Raw genomic sequence first — 20,570 nt, 5'->3', positions numbered from 1 at the left:
CACACAAATACACACACAGAGACACATACAGAGACATATACACATACATACATACAAATACATACACACACAGAGACACACACAGAAACACATACAGAGACATATACACATACAGAGACACATACATACACATACACACGCACAGACACCTACACAGACACACACACACACACATGCACAGGCACACACATCCCATACAACCTAAGCCAGCTGCTTCGCCCTGACAAACGCTGTCTCCAAAAGGCTGTGAGCTGGCCCCAGACAAGCTGCTGGAGCAGGAGAGACCCCCGGGAGTGTGTCTGCTGAGACGTCTGTGTGCCTGGGCTGCCCGTCTCCAGCCCCTCATGCCTCACCTTCGTATCCCTCGTGCAGAGAGATGGCCGGCTGAGGGGCAGAGAGGAAAGTGGCCACAGGGCAATGGAATGAGCCGGCAACACCCAACCGTCTTAGGCTGCTGTAGAGTTTTGTGTTTAAATTCCTAAACTATTTCATGCAGGGAACAAACACCCACTGGGATTTATTTCTTTATTTTTTAAACAAAAGGCTCTACCCTGCTCCAGCTGCCGTGGCCCTGAGCTGCTGCTAACCACTGGCTCCTCGTGTCCAAACTCTCTCACAAGATCATGAGAGATTAGCCATGGCTTTCCCCCCAGCTAGTCACCCTCCCTGCTCTCACCCTCCCCTGGCTTTGATCTGTCCCCTTCTGATGCACGTATCACTCCTAACCACACACGATACTTATTTTTGTGGGTCGTATCTTTCCTGCTGGTCTAACTGTGTGTTCCTTAAGGGCAGGGCTTCTGCTTATCTTCGTACCCGGAAGCCTTAATATGGCGTACATTGTGGGATGCTCGGGGAAGTTATTTGAAAGTGAACTGGGAACATAGCCGCAGGGTCGTTTGCCCTTAGAAGATGCAGCCAGGCAACCAAATTCTCCATTGCAGGAAGAACACATCTACTCTAGCCTGCCCAGAGGACAGTGCAGACAGAGAACTCCGTGTCGTGTGCCTCAGTTACTCCAGAAAGCCATGACTGGACAATGGGTAATCAGTATGGTTACCCCTTTGTTATTTGCTGATTTGGCCAGGATAAGCTATTTTTCTGAAGTCAGGTAGAAAGTGGGGGAGCCGGGATTTAAATGAGTCTCTCTCTGACACAGAAGCCCATTTTTTTTCTCCCATGAAGGAGCCCATAGCCCCACACTCAAAGGTTCAGCTGCTTTGCTGTTTTCCCAGAAAAGGGCTCTGGCTGGCCAGGCCTGGGAGGGTCGAGGCACCACACAGGCAGCAGCTGGCCACTCCCAGCTCTGTGGCTGGAGAAGCTGTTTATGAACTCTGCGTGTCGGAACCCTGGCAGCCCAGCTGCCCCAGCTGGGACTTTTCACAGACGACCCAGTGGGCAGGTAACCGAACATCACACAGAGCCTCTGTCTGCAGGGCATGGTGCTCTCCAGTGAAGGGTTTGTGTTGGCCATGCTGCTAGGGGCGGGAGGAAGTGGCGGCCACCAGCCTTCTCTGCTTCAAGAGATCAGAGGGGAGGAGTGGAGAGCTTGGGCCAAGCAAAGCCCAAGTGGAAACATGGAAGGAAAATGGTCTGGGCTGTGTTCAGGGCAAGGGATAAGGAATTCCTTGAGGGCTTGCGCTGGACTTTGTGTCACCAGAAGACAGCAGAGAACTCAGTGTCGAGAGATGGCTGAGATCCTAGCGCTGCCTGTTACTGCTTGGGTGGGGATAGGCAAATGTTCCACCTCCTAGCCTCGGTTCCTTTATCTGTTGTAAAAAGTGACTAACAGCAGCGTTCTTCTGGGTTCAGTGAGGACACAGAGACACTCTGTAGTGTGCTGGGCATTCAGTAATCAGTAAGTGGCAGAGTCCCTATCTGTGCGGTTTTTTGTAAGTGTCCCTGGTCCCTAGATTTATGACCTGATAAAAAGGCCACTGCTGCAGAGAACAGCCACACAATAGTGCCGGTTGACTATGGACTGGAAACAAGGGAAGAAAATCATCATGACCAGGCCCACATTTAGAGGAACTCTGGTCCAGAAGCAGTTGAGTGGAAGGCAATCTGTCCCTAGTTAGGGAACAAACAGCCAACGGAAGAACTGTAGAGCTGTTGCTTCACAAGTGTGTGTGTGTGTGTGTGTGTGTGTGTGAGAGAGAGAGAGAGAGAGAGAGACAGAGACAGAGACAGAGAAAGAGAGAGAGAGTGATGATATATGTACATGTGATGTATATGTGTATGCATATATGTCTGTATAGTGTATATGACTATATGTCATGTGCTGTGTGTATGTATGTGTGTATGTGTGTGTACACATGTGTGTGTAGTGTTATGCCTATAATAAGATTGTAGTGACCTTGGCTTTTTTTTTCTACATTCAATGCTCGATAATGAAGAAAGTGCTTATTATGTAAAATTTTACCTTGGGCATGTGCATTTCTTTCTCTCTTTTTTTTTTTTTTTTTTTTTTTTTTTTTTTTGCATTTCCCTCAGTGGCTCCCAGATGAGAAAAGTGGGTCTTAGTGGGGTCCCTTGTCTACGTTCACCCCATTTCCTGGCAGAGGTGACCATGCACCTAGACCTGACTGACTCCGGCAACACTTCAGGCTCAGCCTCTGGATGAAGGAACGCCCGAATGCAAACAACAGACTGCAGGGTTTGCTCTGCATCTGCTCTTCGGGGACCTTTTCTTGTGGCGAGTCACTAAAGAACCGAGCTCTCTCTCTTCTGGCCTCCAGACCCGCCACTTCCTGTGCAGCTCGTTGCCGCCCTAGTTTTGTTTTTGCCAGCCCTTCCTCTGAAGCAGGCCTCACCCGGGCAGGGCTGGCTCACTGATTGGAAGAAAACTGTCCTCTTGGCTGAGCCACAGCATTCAATTGTGCCTCAGCCCCGGCCGATGGGGCGTGTCAACTTGATCATAATGCCTGGGATCCAGTGTGGCTGGGGGGCCTGGACAACTCCAGCTTCATGCCATTCCTGGGGTGGGGGTGAGAGAGGACAGAGCTCCCCAGTTCCTCTCTTTGCATGTTCACAGCATGAGAAGGCTTCGGTGGCAAGCCCTCGGGCTGCTTGACATGTTTTGTTTTGTTTTGTTTTCTGAACAGCTCCCTGCAGGCCCAGCAAATGACAGGGATGCACTGAGCTAAACCAGGAAGCGAAACCCTCAGGACACCCCCAGACAGACTTTTACACAGAAAGTAGAGATTTTATTAGTTTCTTTACTCTTTTACCAAACATTTGTTGGTAAGCACCTACAAACACTGAGGTTTGGTCTCTAAGAAGTCCACAATCCCAGTGGGGGAATCAGTGTACAAACCAAAACTGAGCCCAGAGGTCAGCAGGAGGCTATACGCGCAGGGGATGGGATTGATGGGTCCTCTCCGCTCTGGCTTAGCCGGGAGAAAATTATCTACTCCGAAGGCTCAGTCAGGATTCAAAAGAAGTAAATACAAATAGGAAGCAAGCATCATCATTTACTAGGTGCTACAAAATGTCAGGCCTCCCTCTGAGAACTCCACGAATATTATTTCATTTAATTCTTGTAACCCTAGTGCGAAAGGTCCCGTAGTTATCTCTGTTTTCAGGGGAGGAGACGAGAGCCGGTGGGTGTGAGGTAACTGACTCAAAGTGAATATTTTATTTGTTGAACAAAGTTCATCCAGGAAGCGACCTGTTTAGATTTCATGAGGCTAAGGAGCCAAGAGAAGATAAGATGGGTGTTTTTAAAAGGTTCCTTGTACCAGGCCTTGGTGGTGCACACTTTTAGTCCCAGCCCTTGGGAGGCAGAGGCAGGCAGATCTCTGAATTTGAAGCCAGCCTGGTCTGCAGAGTGAGTTCCAGGACAGCCAGGGATACACAGAGAAACCCTGTCTCAACCCCCGCCCCCACCCCAAAGTTTCTTGTGTGAGGTAGAAGCCGTGCCAAACACAGCCTGCTTGGACATGTGGTCCTCCCCGGATACCAGGTCACACAGACCGCCACGGCTGTGTCGGGGAAGAAGCTCTTCCATGGAACACGTCCTGGCTTGTTGCGGGCCCTGCTCCTGCTAGGCCTGCAGCCTCTGCTTTTAAATAGGTCCTCCCCCTGCTCTCTGCATGCACAAATTTTATACGGCTTCCCTGGTTTAGGATTCAGAAGGAAAATGGAGTCTTAATGTACTACCCGAGGCTACTTCCCTACTGGTTGTGTAAGAGCTGGAGACATTTTACAGGCAGTGCTTAAAAGTATTCCCAGGCCTATAGCATTCCCTGGGAAAGGCACGACCAGGGCTGTCACTGACTCAGATGTCTTTGAAAGAGAGCTAGAGTCAGCATTCTAGCTGAGACAGGAGGGCCTTCTGCAGGGTAACAGTATTTGTGGGAACTGATCCTTTGCAGAAAGTGCACTTGTCTGTTAAGGTCATGTGATCATGCTTGGTGAAACTTGATTTCAAAGCAGTAGTACAGTTTAAAAGAAACCAGCTCCATTAATATCTGCGGCCATGGACCATCTGGTCACCTTCAGGTTTATGGCTTTGAGCACAGGTGTTTACCACCACGAATGAAGCTGATATAGGTTTGCAGTGTTGGTTTCTCCTTTCCAGTGCCTCAGCCCCTGTCTTGTATCTCTAGAGGATTCTTCAGACCTGCTTTTAATATGTGAGTGCTTTGTCTGTGTGTATGTAGGAATGTGTGCCAGCTGTGTGTCTGGTGTCCAAGGAAGTCAGAAGAGGGTGTCAGAACCTTGGGAACTGGGGTTATGGGCGGTTGTGAGCTGCCTTGTGGGTGTTGGGAATCAAACCCTGGTGTTCTTCATAAAGAAGCCATCTTCCCAGACTCTCCAAAGATGTGGTTCTTGACCTTCCTAATTCTTCCTCGTGTTGTGGTGACCCCCAACCACAAAATCATTTCATTGCTACTATATAGTTGTGATTTTGCTACTGTTATGAATTGTAGTGTAAATCTCTGTGTTTCCTGATGGTCTTAGGTCAGTCAATCCCAGAGGGGTCATGACCCACAGGTTACAAACCACTGCTCTAAAGGCTGCTTAGGAGAAAGGTGGCTTACAGACAAATCCTGCCATCAAACCCCCTGGTTGCAAATGTGTGTAAATTGAACAAGGGCTGGCCTGCGCAGACTCTCACACCACCTGCCGAGGGGGAGGTGATTTGGGAGGACTAGAGAGACTCTGGGCTTAAGGATGCACACTGGTCTTCCAAGAGATCTGAGTTTGGACCTTAGCCCCCACGTCAGCAGGCTCGCAACCACCTCTAACTCCAACTCCAGGGGATCCCGTGCTATTTTCTGCCTTTAGGGCACGATACACATGTGCGTGCACACACACGCGAAAACACACAGACACAGGCATCTTTAAAAATAGAAGTATAAAGAAAGGAGCACGCGGATGGAGGCCTCAGGCCGTACGTGCAGGGAGCCTCAGAAGTGGGCCTGGGGACCACACCAGATTGCATTCTCTTGACCCTGTGGTTTCCAGCGTGTGTCCCGTAAGGTAGGACTAGGAAATGTGCACAAAAGAGAGGATCAAGAAAGTTCAACAGCGTTGGGTTACGGAAAGCCACACCGACGTCCCCATCACACTTTTCCTGGAATGAAGCTAAGCAGTCTCCAAAGCCAGCTGCATCCCAGGTATGGTAGGACATCCACAGGGCACATTTCCAGAGGAGTCAGACGATGCTTCCCCTCCGACAACTTCATGGGCTTTTAACAATAAATGCACGGGTGGCGTGCCTGTGCCTTTTGTTTGGGGCACTTCTGGAGATTCAACCTACAGTGCTGGCACATTGACACGGGGAGGTAGCTGCTATACAGAGCTGGAATAACCATTAGGGGGTCCTAAGAGGGCATTTCCACTGTTGTCATAGTCAATTTTTAACACAAGAGATACTTTATTCTGGAGCCAAATGTGACCATGACCGGAGAACACATATTTAGGTTACTGTAAGTACCACATTTTAACATGGTAACAGTTCCATGAAGTCTTTATAGTACCAGAACAAAGGTCATAAATAAAATACTTTTCAAATACGTCAGTAGGTACCTCAGGTAAGCAGGTCATAGGGAAGTAGGGAGGTCACTGCTTCAGGTCTCCCATGGTCTCCGATGACATTTGCAGCTTTGGCTTGGTGGCAAGCAAGGTTTTTTTCGTACATTCCAAAGAGATTTACCTAATAATCACAAGGATGTGAGGTCACACAGAAGGTGGGACAATAGACCGCCATTTCAGGGGCCTGCAACTACAGTCACTGAGACACTGATCAGCTAATCAGCCTTGTGAAGTGCACGCTGTAGGTGCAGCTGCTTCCCTGGGAAAGTCATGCGGTTTGACCTTCAGAGGAAGGGGCAGCATGATGGCACATCCTGGCTTGGAACCAAATGTTACAAAACTGGATTTTTTTTTTGGTGACATGATTCTTTTTGTTATCTTTTGATATATATTATGAAGCAGCTGTGGCACCAAATGCATATTCATCATAAAAACTACATACAGTTTAGGGTCTTTATCCACCCTTTGAAGCCCATCAATAAATCATTGACCTAGATTACTTGTCTTCAGAGAGAACTATCTAAAGTGCCACACAGATACACACACACACAGACACACAGACACACACACACAGACACACACACACAGACACAGACACACACACACAGACACACACAGACACACACACAGACACACACACACACACAGACACACACACAGACACAGACACACAGACACAGACACACACATACAGACACACACACAGACACACACACACACAGACACACACACAGACACACAGACACACAGACACAGACACACACACATACAGACACACACACACACACACACAGACACACACACAGACACACAGACACACACACACAGACACAGACACACACACACACACACACACACACAGACACACACACAGACACACAGACACACACACAGACACAGACACACAGACACAGACACACACATACAGACACACACACAGACACACACACACACACACAGACACACACACAGACACAGACACACAGACACAGACACACACATACAGACACACACACACAGACACAGACACAGACACACAGACACACAGACACAGACACACACACACACACACACACAGACACACAGACACACAGACACAGACACACACACACACACACACACACACAGACACACAGACACACAGACACAGACACACACATACAGACACACACACACAGACACAGACACACACACACACACACACACACACAGACACACACACACACAGACACAGACACACACACACACAGACACACACACACACAGACACACACACAGACACACAGACACACAGACACAGACACACACACACATACAGACACACACACACACACACACACACACACACACGGATATTGTCCCCTCTGCAACTGTTTTTCTTCCCTTTGCAGTCTTAGATCCCAGAGGGTTGCTTGTCGCCTGCCAGGTCTGGAGAACAGCTTTGTCTGTCCTGCCGAAGGACTGCCAGTTATGTGCCTGGCTATGCTCAGTTGCAGAGTCTGGGGTTTCCTGGAGGTATGGTTTAAAAATGCCAGGCCTAGTTTTCCTATTTGCAAATGGTCCTCCTAGATTTGGGGAAAGAGGAAAAAAGCGTGTGTGTGTGTGTGTGTGTGTGTGTGTGTGTGTGTGTGTGTCTGTGTGTCTGTGTGTCTGTGTCTGTGTGTGTTTCTGTTTGTGTGTGTGTCTGTGTGTCTGTGTGTATGAGTGTGTGTGTGTTTGTGTGTGTGTCTGTGTGAGAGTGTGTGAGTGTGAATGTATGTGTGAGTGTGTGTGTCTGTGTGTGTGTCTGTATGTGTGTGTGTCTGTGTGTGTCTGTGTGTGTGTATGTGTGTGTGTCTGTGTGTGTGTGTCTGTGTGTGTGTCTGTTTGTGTGTGTGTGTGTGTGTTGCAAACAGGAGAGGCACAACAAAGGATCACATGGGAAAGGGCATGTGGCATCAGGTAGTGGACTGTCACCCATTCCTTCTGCACTTGTCTGGAGCCAGGCTGCACCCTACCTTTTGGACGCAGTTTCGCTCCGTTCTGTTGTAATCTGGGCTAACTGTCCTCACTGGGCCATCTGCCATGCCCTTCTTCTGCTTTTGATCTTCCAGGGAGTTGACTTCATTCCTGTTAGAAACATTCAGTAACACAGACAAATATCTAGGGGCTGGGGGTGGTTCAGTCAGGGAGGAGCTTGCTTGGCTAGCTTGAGGATCCCAGTTCTATCCGGAGGACCCACACACAAAGTCCGCATGGTGATGGGGGCTGGTCCTCCCAGCGCTGGGGAGTGCAGAGAGGAGGGCACTGAGCCTGCTGGCTGCCCATCTAATTGGTGAGTGCAAAGCCAGGGAAAGACTTTGTCTCAAAGGAGGTGGAAAATATTCTTGAGAATAACGCCTGAGGTTGTTCTCCAGCCTCCATACGTATGTCTACACACATGCAACCACACACACACACACACACACACACAAATATGCATTTTGGTTTTTTTGGTTTCCCCATTCTATTATTTGCCACTAATTTTATTTTTTTCTGTTCAAAATCAATAGAAGTTTGATTAATTCTATTCATTAATCAGTTTTTTAGTACACCACTCTTTCTCTTGAGCCTACCGAGCACCCATTTCCAGCCTTCTCTGCATTTCCCCGCAGAGTTGGGTCTTTTAATGACAACTCCAGGTCATTCATTACTCTTTATTTTCTACAGGAAGAGTTTCTTGCTTCTATCCCAGGCTGTCTTGACATTACTAGCCTCATGTCTGGTATTTGGGAGACAAGCAGAAGTTGTGTGGACCCAGAGATGAGGAGGAGCACTCAAACACTCAACAGAGAGAAGAGAAGCCCAGCCGAGAACCCATGCTCCAGAAGAACGCAAATAAAGCCCCCCCCCCAGATGCCAGGGATGCAGGGATCGTAAGCTCAGGAAAGGGGGTGGGCTCCATGACCAATTCTTGAAAAAGACGGAGTAGCTGGATTTTCACAGGCTTGGAAGTCAGGGCAGGCATAGGTGTAGGACATGTGGTAAAATTTTATTTTATTTTATTTTTTATTTTTAAGGGAAATGTGTTTCTTTTTTCTAGAATTTCGCATCCCTAGTTGAGCTTGTTTCTAACTTGTTAAGGGGGACTTGGTGTTTACCCTATAAAAGACCAGTGTACCACAAAAGCCTCTCAGAGGCTGAAGGGGTGCCATAAAAACTCCCTAGTCACTTCGTACTCCTTGGTCTTTACTGTGGTTAGATGCCATATCTACTTGTGCATGGCATACTTGTGCTATGCTTCTGATCATGCCATGTTCTTCATCCCAGGAATGAGATTCTCGTCTATGAAGCAATTTTACGGCATGCACATCTCTCTATCCTACTCCATCTCACATCTTTATTTCCAGGGCATTTAAATGAAATGGAGGCACTCGCTAGCAGAAGGCGCTGGGGACCGCTATCTGAGGTTCACTTGAAAGACTCAGGACTGAGCTATAGAAAGAATCTAGTCAGCCTGGCTTCCAGACATCTGGAGTCTTCTGCCTGTGTGCTCTCTGCCTGATCTGTGCAGTGAAACCTTATTTTCTCCTCTGGCTTCGATTCTGACTAGTTATGACGGTTGGACAGCTCATTCGATTTCTCTGGATCTGTTTCTCCACTTTCAAAGGAAAGGTTTGAGGTAGGAAATTCCCACATTTGCTTTCAACGTAAAAGTCCCACGATTACTGGCGACCTGCTTGAGCTTCATTTCTCTCGTCTCTGAAGCACAGAGAGCCTTATCCCCATCACTGGGAGGTGGAGAAAGTATACATAAAAGTGCACAGGAAACCCTAAAACAATGCAAACATCAGCTGTCGTCACAGAGATTCTTTTTGTGGCTTCCTCTTCAGGCCGTATTTCAAGTCTTTCACTATTTGCTAAAGGAGACATGGCCTCTTGGGGAAACTCCTGAAATCCTGGCCTCTACAAAAAGGAGACCAAGCCTGGCCAGTGCAGGGGAATGAGGCTGATGCCAATGGCAATCCCATCTGCAAGTTCTTTGCAAGGACTTGGGCTAGATCTGCCCTCACTCCCCAGAAAGATGGCTGCTTCTCGGTTGCACGCAAGGGCTTGAACGGTGCTAAGCGTCAGAGCCCTCGGATCTCAAATGTGGCTTTGCTCAAAGCATGAGCCAGCCCTGCAGAGCTCCACGGCCACCTGCAGAAATTTGGGTGTTTTGCCTTTCACCTGGGTATCCCTTGGTCGTTCACTCATAGAAACCCACTAGCATGACAAGCCTAACGCCAACCATCTCTTTCTTCCTTGCTTGTTTCGGGAATGACTTCATACTGTTGCCCAGGCTGGCCTTGGATGCATGGTGGTCCTCTTGCCTCTCTCTGCTAAGTGTTGGAGTTGCAGGTATGGCCACCACACTTGACTCCTGCCATCACTCTTGTCTTTGGGGTGGAAGGAAATTATATTATCAAAGCCTTGTATTAGAGACAGCGCCTAGATTGAGTGTGAAAATTATTTTACCTACGCCTCACTGAATCCTTTTAGAGATTAGGGGAAAGTTCTGTCATCTCTTGTTTTTCATTCCCAGGACTCCTGTGGTGTTAATCTAAGTCCTTTGCATAGTATCTCAAATGGATTGAGACTCCTTGGTGTTGATAATTCCTTCTTTCACAGTGCAGAATATAGGAGCATTATATTATCTGGGGGAAGAGAAGCTGAGATGCCCAGAGCAATACAGTTAGGAACAAAGTCAATAACTTCAAAGCAAAACTTAGAAACTCTGTTACCCTTCTTCTCACAAACCCCAACAAGCCACACACACCTTCTCTGTGCATCTTAACAGTGCTTAAATCCAAGGGGGACTGGGCCATATAATGCCTATCTGATCACACAGCAGAGTCTGCTATCACTTCTGAGCAGGTGGCTTGTCCTAGGTTATTGTTGGTCTTTTCTTTCCTGGAATGAGTTGTTATGAAAGGAAATGGAAGTTACAGTTCCATCATTCTGGAATGAACCAGAGGAGAGGAAGGGAACCTCATGTCTAGTAGCAAAATTAATGTTGAGCCCACAGGCAAAGGGCTTTAAGTAACAAAAAGTCTACAAGAGTTTATAATATTAGATGAGAATACAAATGGTGGCCAGGAATCCTGGGGAGGACTAGGCTTCAGGTACTAGCTATCCTAAGATAGAAAAATGTCATTTTTTGCCAAGAACACAGAAGGATTAATTAGGTGCTTTTCATAGAATAGGCAGTCAATAAATACTTGTAGATTGATTTGCTAGGCAAGAATTCCTGGCACCTGGTTATTTTCTATTTCTAGTTTATTCTTTAATTATTATTCTTTTAAAACATTTAGCTATAGTGGCACAGATGAGTAGGGGCAGTTGGGCTAGAAACAGCGTTGGTGCCAGTGGCTATCATCTATATCCCAAGATGCTGGTTTTTTTTTTTTCAACATATTCTGGGAGATCTTAAAGCATAAGAGTTCTGTGTCCAACTTCATAGTTGCCAAGCTTCTTGGGCTGCCCACCAAAGTTGCTAAGAGTTAGTAGTAAAGTTTAATCTTATCATGGCTCGTTTGTTCCATGATGTGGCTATGAAACAGTTTCTCCCTTACTGTTTTTTGTTTTTTGTTTTTCAGGATACCTACTGAGGTATTGCAAAATTCACATGCTTCTGAGAATACCTTCTGGCTTTTACTGGTAAAGAAACAGAAGACTTGAGAGGGAAGTAGAGTTGTTATTGATAGCGGGGGACCTGGTTCTAGCCCATCATTCCTGTCTTGGCCAAAATGGTCAACCGCCATACTGAGTTGGGCTTTGGGATTTCAGATGTTGGGGAGAGGCTGAGATGGGGAGCTAAAAGGATGTGAATATGTCAGGCTCTGCTGGCCCCCTTTGCCAGGGCAGATGTGATAACACACATATGTTATTCTCTGTCAGATCCTCTGCTGGGGCAGATTTGCCGACAGACACCGTTTTAGAGGCCTAAGGTGCTTTTTAAAAATGGGGATTATACTGTACCCTTATTTCAGAGGTTTTGGGATATTTGCCCTATAGAGCCAGGCTATACTGTGTGCTAAGCAAGTGAGTGAAGGGGAGAATTTAGCAGGAGTCTGCAGCTGAGCAAGACAGGGTCAAGAACTAACGTCAAGGCAGGGACGGGTAAAAAGAAGCCAACAGTCACAGATTAGGGGCGAGAAAGGAGACAGCTGCAGATAGTTTAAAAAGCCACAAAACTGAGTGGCTAGGAAGCTCTGATTATGAATAATGACCATGACTCATGAGGCTAATTCAGATCTGGCCATGTGAGAAAGTCCTTGACCAAGAGCCGGTGATCACCACCAACGACTGGGATTCTCTGTGAACTCATATAAGGGGTATTTATTGCAGGGCTTAATAAATCTACAAAGCGGCTTCGTAAGCGCACGATACAAACGATGAGTGAGACATAGATCTCGTGTCCAACAAGGCCATGTTCTTAGGGAGACATGCCAGGGCCGGGACTCGGATAAAATAATGCCAGGTAGAACTTCGATCAGTGCCTCCAGAGGTACAACCGGCCAATTCTCAGAGAAACCGGGTTTCAGAAAGTGGATCATATTGGCACGAGACTTGATAAAGACTGGGGGAGGCCAAGAGACATGAGTAGGATGTACCAGGCTTTTCAAGATGACAGGATATAAAGACCCCGCAAGACCCAAGGGAGGATGTGGATCATCAGTGTGCTGTCCAAAAAGTGGGTTCCAGAGAAGGGGTATCCATGGACTCGGAAGGGTGTGGAGACAACCGCCTTAAAGCCTGCAAGTCATGTGGTGGGTTGTAGGATGCCACCCCAGGGAGGCACTGTGTGTGTGTGTGTGTGTGTGTGTGTGTGTGTGTGTGTATGATATCACACGCAACACCAGGAAGGAGACTGGGCAGTGGGCCAAGTTAGGGGCTGGTGGTTGCTACTGAGCGAGGAGGCAGTTTGGTTCTGAAAATGCCAAGCAATCTTTCTGCTATTGCCATTCAGACTCGAGGTAACCATGGCCAGAGAAAGCGGGTCAGTCCTTTCACAGGCGCACAGGGAAGGGAGGGCCTAGGGTACTGCCGTCTCAGGAGACTGCGACCCAGACACAGGGAGGGCTAGATGGGGCCACTGAGACAGCAGCCGGAAGGAAAAACCCACCCAGGGCAGCTCTAGAAAAGCTGCTTCCACACGGAACCTGTAGCAGCCACGGTGGAGAAACCCAGCCTCGAGATCCAGAACGCAAGAACCACGGCGGCCCGGCCGCTGAGCCAAGGGACTGCAGTTTTTTGAAACTCCCTATCCGGGAAACGGGAACGATTTTTTTCCTTTTTCTTTTAATCTCGGAGGGCTTAGGCCTGCGCTGCGGGAAACTTCCAAGCACGCGGACACGCGGGTGGGGAAACGCGCGCGAGCCAGGGCCGGCCGGCAGCGGCAGAGGTCGGCTTTCCTGCACGCGGCCCAGAGGCGGAGGGGCGCTCAGGACACCCACAGCTTAGGGGTTGGCTGAGCCCGGCCGACGAACGCCCCGGGGGGAGAGGACGGGCGAGGCGGGCCAGCAAGCCGCACCCCAGCATCCCCCAACTCCCGGCGCCCGCTCCCCACCCCCGAGCCCGGTGCGCATGCGCCGGCCGTCGGCGCTCCACCCCCAATCCCCCCGCGGCCAGCGCCCCGCCCCAACCCTCCACGTTTCACTTCCCTCCCTGTCCGCCGCGGCGGCAGCCTCGCCGCCGCGATTGGCTGCCGGAGCTCCTCCTCTCGGCCAATCGACGCCACGCAGCCGCCCCCGTGTTACTGGGTAGAACAAAACAAAAACAAACAGAGCGAGAGGGGCCAGAGGCGCTGCGAGGCGGCTGCGGCGGAGGCTGAGCTGCGGCGGGGTCGGGCGGGCTAGGTGGACCGGAGACCCGGGCGGCGGCGGCGGCGGCCGGACGGGGTCAGTACGGTGGGCGCGGCTCGCACGCTCGGGGCCGCCGGCGTCCTCCCTTCCCACCCTCCCTGGCTCCCGGCCGCCCTCGGCCCGCCGAGGCTGCCGCACGTTGGGAGGGGGAAGGGGCGTGGAGGCCTCGGCGCGGCGGGCCCGGGTCTGCAGCCGCCTCGAAGCCATCAGGCCCGGCCGCGCTCGCCCAACGCCCGGGGCTGTGTGTGTGGGGGGCTGGGGGAGCCGCGGGGGCTCGGTCTCCGAGGCCGGACCGGGGCGCTGCGGCGCGGGGCCCGCCCCCTCCTCCTCCTCCGCCGCCGCCGCCCCTTCCCCGGCGGCTGGGCGCGCGGGCGCTCGCGGCCCGGGGGAGCCTCCAGGTGCCCGTCCCGATGCAGTTGGACGTGGGGGACGGGGCGGTAGGAGAGGTGCGTGGGGACGGGCGGAGGTCGGGATCCCGGGCCTGGCCGCCTCGGCCCGCCCTGCCGGGGGCTCGTGGGGAGGGTGGGAGCCGTGCGGGAGAAGCCGCCCGCCCGCCCGCCCGCCCTCCCGCCGCTGCGGGCTCGGGACGCGGACAGCCGGGCCCTGCGCCAACTCCTCCTCGCCGAGTCTCCCGCTCAGGGGCCCTTAAGGAGGAGAACACAAGCTAGAGAAGAAAACAAAGCCGAGAGGGGGGCCCCCTCTCTGTGAACGCGTGCTGCGTCTGCTGCCCGGGTCCGCCCGGGGCTGAAATGTACACAGAGGGGGCCCCCACCCACCCCCGCTCCCCCCAGAGCCTCCGAACTGCAGATGTAGGTCTCCCCACATCTTCCCCCACACCCTCCTGGGCGCTGGCTAGGTCGCCAGCCACTGTAGTCTCCTATGGGCTGTCATCCAAACGCAGCTACTGCTGGCCTGGGTGAGTGGTGGGTGTGAGGCCTGTCTACAGGATGCTGCTTTGAAGACATCCCGGGAGCTCCGCAGTTGGGACATTCCACATGATTTAGGGACTTGAGGGTTTGCGAAAGCCCCTATTCCTTTTTAAAAATCATGTCTTAGCATATATGCCTGTATTGGCATTTGTAGCCATAATGTGCTTGCAACTCTCTCTCTCTCTCTCTCTCTCTCTCTCTCTCTCTCTCTCTCTCTCTCTCTCTCTCTCTCTCTGTCTCTCTCTCTCTCTCTCTGTCTCTCTGTCTCTCTCTCTCTCTCTCTCTTTCTCTCTCTCTCTCTCTCTCTCACACACACACACACACATGGTAGCATCTTTGAATTATCATTGGGTTTGTCTACTGTGGTAATGTTAAGGGAATAATACTTGTTAGGACTGCAACAAATAAATGTACATGGCTATTTTCTGTAACGATGGCTTTTGCATTACTGGGGTAGAGTCCTTTTTAGTAGCTGATTGTGAGTTTCTAAGAGGGTGATTGTATCACAGGGAAGAATTAAGGTAATTTTCTAGTTAACATATGCTCTAAATTTGACTTCCAGAAATGTCAGAGTAATTTATGGGGTATTTAGGAAATGCACTGGAGAACAGTTAATTTCAACCTTAATTTTTCTAACTGTACGCATGCTTTTTTCCTCATTGGAAACAATTTTGTATGGCTTAGTGTGGAGCGAATGGAGTTATCCTTTTTTTTTTTTTTTTTTTTGCTTTGCCTTAAGTTTGAGGTAAGCATTTTAAGGATTGTTAAATTGAAAAAAGGAAAAAAAAAAAGCCTGCCACTCTGAAGACAGTGGGACATCCTGTCCTTTAGAACAGCTGTGCTGCTGTGGCTTGTGACTGGGCTCCTGACTGATCCAGTTGTCATGGTCTGGAGAAGGAACTGGCTGGGTTTTTTTTTATGTTACAATGACTTAATAAAGCAATATGCTATAATTGTTTTTAGTATTTAGTGAAAGGATTCAGGCACTGTGCTGGCCCCGCCCCTGTCACCTGGCAGGGTGCATGCAGGCAGTGCCCTGGTCAGACCAGGGTTCCCTGGCTAAGTAGTCTGCTTGCAGGTGCAAAGGACCCCTTTAAAAGACAGACCCTGTCCACTTACATCCCCCCTGCTCTCCCTCCCTCCCTCCCTCCCTCCCTCCCTCCCTCCCTCCCTCCCTCTCTCTCTCCCTCCCTCTCTCCCTCTCCCTCTCCCTTTCCCTCTCCCTCTCCTTCCCTCCCCTTCCCTCTCCCTCTCCCTTGGGGCAGACAGGGCTTTTCCTGTTTCCCTCTTCCCTTCTGTCCTCTCTCTGTCTCTGTCTCTGTGTCTCTTTACCTCTTTTCCCTTTCCTTCCCCCCTTTCCCTTTCTAATAAAACCTCTCACTAGGCTCTGTCTGCCTGGCACGTTTGTCTCCTGCCTTGGTCAACCTTGCCCGCCATGGAATCTGCCAAGGTCCAGTAGGCTTTATCACAACATTTGGAAAGCAGTATTTAGCAGTTGGTTAACAAGTCTATGGTCTGTGTTGTCATAAACTTTTGTTGTTGTTAACCTGAACCTTGTTGCAGGGCACTGTGAGCTCTGGGCCTGCATTTTACGGTCCGGATTCTGATAGTGGTCCTCCACTGGGCTGCCCTTCCTCCTTGCCGGGCCTCCTTCCCTCCTGAATCTCTTGAATCAGAACGAATGCATGAAGTGCATGAAATAATGCAGGCATAATTCATTTTGAATTACAAAGGGCTGGATAAGCATTTGTTTATAATCTTTTCCCTTTATTAGGTAGGAACTGCAGAAAGCATTTCCTCAAAGATTACATTTTCATAAAGAATGAACTCAGACCCTATCACATATGACAGGTTTCCTATACCATGTGTCCCATGCACTGCAAGGAAGCAGTGTGTGGCATTTTCAGCCGTGGAAAGTACTGATGTTTGCATGAATCTCCACATCCTATCGTAAAGTTAATTTTTTCTAAATCCTGAGTTGTGAAATTAAAGCATTGGGAAGTAATCATTTAGACCCACACATCAGTTAATTCTGAATAGAATTAATTAGAGATGATTTTTACCATGTTGTGTTTCTCAACAAGCAGTACAGTAATATCTTCGTGTAGCCTAACAATAAAGGCTTCGTTTCAGCATAAAGTGTTATTTTTGTTTCACAAGTTAATACCCTTTTTGGAGAAGAAGGATATCAGCTTGAAGGGGTCTTGCATATGGTACCACTGAGTTCTGTCACCTCTCTGCTCCTCCCCTCACAGGCTTTAACCCTGACTGCTCTTGCTTGCGCTTCCGGAATGCTGGGCTGTGGATTTGTCTTACCACGACTGACTTTAATTTGTTACTAAAACAGGTTATTTTTTAAAGAATGAATATTTTAGATTGTAAAACTGATATGCTAAAAATAAATTTCAAATCAATCTCACAATAGAAAAGATTACTTAAAAAATGTCTGCCTGTCTCAGTGCCCCATAAAAAGACATGAAATGTCAGGTGCTTCTGCTTAGTCTGTGGTGGGGAAGATCAGCACATGAAACAGTCTTGATCAGTCAAACTTTTGTTTACATTTTAGAATAAATTGAAGTTATTGTTAGAGAACTATCCCAATACTTGTGTTCCTATATGTGAATGTATGATTAATTTCAAGACTGTATTAAATGTGGGCTGGAGAGATGGAACATGGGCTAAGAGCACATGTTTGTCCAGAGGACCCGAGTTCAGCCCAGCACCCCCATCAGTTACCTCTGGGGAATCCAGTGCCCTCTTCTGGCCTCCACAGCTGTCTGTAAACCTGTGGCTTACACACATGCACACACACACTCACACACATGCACACACAGACACACACACATACAGACACACACATATGCACAGACACACAGACATACACTTACACACAGACAGGTGTGCACAGAGGCACATGGTGGGGGAGACATAAATTGAAAGAAGTGTGTTGTAATTATGCCTTAAGCCCCAAGTTTCAGGACTTCGTTGGCACATGCTGAAATCTGATGTATTTTTAACCTCAGATTTTTCTTTTTTCTCTGTCTCAGAAAAGCTTGTGGAGAAATTTGGAGCTACGTATTAATTAGATTATTTTTGAAAGTAAAGCAAACCTTAAAAAAGGCATTTTTCATATTGTAGTCAAGTAAGTTGAATTTACCTCAACTGTCAGCTTAGAAGATGTTGAAACTTTTCTTTTTTAAAAATAGATTTTAAAGGAAGACTTGTATTTCGTAATTTGTGTATAATCAGTGCAAGCGAAATTAAGGAGAAATGGATGTGGAGAATGAGCAGATCGTGAATGTAAACCCCACTGGTAAGTAGTACCGGCTTTCTAAGCCCTGTCTTGTGAGCACACTTGAAGCTATTCATAGCTTACCTGAAAAACTGACAGTACAACTTTTAATAGACAATGAAAAGATTTTCAAAATGAAAAAAGGTATCAGCTAACTTTGGCTATTTGAATGTAAAAATGGTCAATTAGCATCGCTTACAGTGCAGTTAGCCGGGGCACAGTGCCCATTGACATTATTTTACACAGTAAAGACTTTACTCTTCATTTGAGGCAGTGTGAAAAGCCTTGAGAGAGTTTTCAGGAAGGGCATGCTTTAGAACCAGGCTCTTCAGGTAGAGAATGTTTGAAGACTGAAGATAGAGGGACTGAGGCCAGGGGAATACTTAGTTTTAATACTCCAAGCGCGTTTGTTTTGGATCACAGCACTTCCTATTAACACTGGTGCATTTTTGTTAAGAATTGAACAGGATTAAATACAAATACAGTTTTTAGAGATTGATTTAATGCTTACTTTGTAAACTATCACAAAAGGCATTAAAGTTATATATATTAATTTTGCACATCATAATTATAATTAGGCACCAAATAATTTGGGTGATTGGGCTCTGACTTGAGTTATCCATCTTGAACAAAAGTGCCGTAGTGGTAAATGAACTCAGTAGCCTTTCTGACTTAAAAACCAAAACCAAAACCCAAAACAGTTTGCATAGCAAAGCTGAGGTTGTCACGCAGCTGTCAAAGACAGCTGTCAAAGAGCGTGTGGAGACTGATCTGCTCAGAGCCGCTGGTAGACAATAGTCTAATAGCCCCTTCTTGGAGGCTCTGACAAGAGAGATGAATTAGAAGAGAAGTAAAAACATTGATTTCTGTGATGGGTTAAATGATCATTACCTGAACATTTAGAATCACTGTGGCTTGAGTTTTTAGGGAGATTTTCATGGAAGGATTAAGATTTGGGGTATATTTTGAAGAATTTGGTATCAGATTAGTAATTAAATGATTTTTAAGCAAGGGAACAGTAGCAATTATTTTAGGTACTAATGTGTGTAGGTTGGAAACTTCATAGATGGAAATTTGGAGAAATAAGTTTAGGAGTTGGAGTTGATGATTTTAAGAATATTCCTTATGTTGAAGGCAGTTTCTTAATTTCCTCACTTGTATAAATTGTTGAACTCGTGTCCAGTATAGAGCCTAAAAAGTATAATAGACATTTTATGTAGTTTGACATTGTCTCAAGATTCTTTTGTCTTACTATCTCTATTTTCATAACTCTTTGCTCATGAATCTACAGTTTTATGACCTTCTACTAACTTGTTTTTAATTATTTAAACGTGAGGTTCCTTCTTTTCAGAGAATCATAATTAAAATTCAGTACCTTTGCTTACTTTCCTTGGTAATGGGAAAAAAATCTTATTTGTCCTTTATTAGATTAAGCCATGTGAAATTGCCAATGTATAATTACTACTAACTACAAAGTGTTAATTTCATGGGTAGTAACCAAATTAAATTGTAGTGACATAACAGTGAATGTTGGAATTACTTAGTTTGGTTTGTTCGTTTTTCTTTTAAGATCCTGATAATTTAAGCGACTCTCTATTTTCTGGTGATGAAGAAAATGCTGGCACTGAGGAAATAAAGAATGAAATAAATGGAAATTGGATTTCTGCATCCTCTATTAATGAAGCTAGAATTAATGCTAAGGCAAAAAGACGACTCCGGAAAAACTCATCGCGGGACTCTGGCAGAGGCGACTCAGTCAGTGATAACGGAAGTGAAGCCATTAGAAGTGGAGTAACTGTGCCCACCAGTCCAAAAGGAAGGTTGCTAGATAGGCGTTCCAGATCTGGGAAAGGAAGGGGGCTGCCAAAGAAAGGTTAGTGTGTGCTGTGCAAAGAAACAGTGTGGAAACGCAGGTTCTGCGCTGGGAGTCCTTGTTCTAAAGAGGACAGACGTGCAGACACTTGTAAGGGTTATTGGTTGCTTATGTGTTTGCTGTAGAGCTGAAGGCCCATATCACTTAAGTTTGAGTCTTTTTCTTTGGAATGGGACTTTCTCCCCCCCAACAAAATACAGTAAACATTGATGCTTTCAGTTACAGATTTTATACACAGTATGAAAGTAGTCAGATTAATCATAACGTATCAAATCAATCTGGTTATGGTCCATTGCTAAGAATCGTAACTGTAATACATTTGGTATCCTATTTGTAGATCTGGGTCTGAGTTCTCTTTAGCTTTAGCTTTGCTGTTTGAATGATGGAGTGGATTGATTTATTTCACTGTTGTATTCAGTGCCTAAAATACTGGTAGAAATTAAACAGTCATTGGACGAGGGTCTGTCAGCTTCTGCCTGTAGTAGGATTTCGGTAGAATTTGGAGATTGGACTGCATTTTGAATGATGTGAGCTTCAGTTTATATACTTAAGACCCTGATCATTTAAAT

General features: G+C 47.5%; 1 protein-coding gene and 2 long non-coding RNA genes across 5 annotated transcripts in view; 2 read left to right on the top strand and 1 right to left on the bottom strand.

Moving 5' to 3' along the window:
* The first annotated feature begins 1,296 nt into the window (after positions 1-1,296).
* On the top strand, positions 1,297-9,227 carry LOC121139319. The gene is made up of 2 exons (XR_005876252.1): positions 1,297-1,402; positions 8,731-9,227. It is a non-coding gene; the product is annotated as an uncharacterized LOC121139319 (long non-coding RNA).
* Positions 5,783-13,552, bottom strand: LOC121139318. The gene is made up of 3 exons (XR_005876249.1): positions 13,169-13,552; positions 8,040-8,151; positions 5,783-6,163 (listed from the first exon to the last, which is right to left on the bottom strand). It is a non-coding gene; the product is annotated as an uncharacterized LOC121139318 (long non-coding RNA).
* Positions 13,553-13,821: 269 nt separating this feature from the next.
* Positions 13,822-20,570, top strand: part of Pdcd4 (programmed cell death 4) — a 29,992-nt gene continuing 23,243 nt past the window's right edge. For 2 of the 3 annotated variants that reach the window (XM_005063457.4, XM_013116415.3), the window contains exons 1-3: positions 13,822-13,943; positions 18,043-18,149; positions 19,699-20,001. In XM_005063457.4, the coding sequence (XP_005063514.1) occupies positions 18,107-18,149; positions 19,699-20,001 (346 nt within the window). In that variant the 5' untranslated portion in view covers positions 13,822-13,943; positions 18,043-18,106. Of the gene's footprint in view, positions 13,944-14,246; positions 14,354-18,042; positions 18,150-19,698; positions 20,002-20,570 lie in introns of those variants that run through there. The other variant, XM_040742834.1, reaches the window with a different exon arrangement.

This window comes from Mesocricetus auratus, unplaced genomic scaffold (assembly GCF_017639785.1).
Source record: "Mesocricetus auratus isolate SY011 unplaced genomic scaffold, BCM_Maur_2.0 Super-Scaffold_4256, whole genome shotgun sequence".
NCBI lineage: Eukaryota > Metazoa > Chordata > Mammalia > Rodentia > Cricetidae > Mesocricetus > Mesocricetus auratus.
This window is presented reverse-complemented; position numbering and strand designations above follow the sequence as displayed.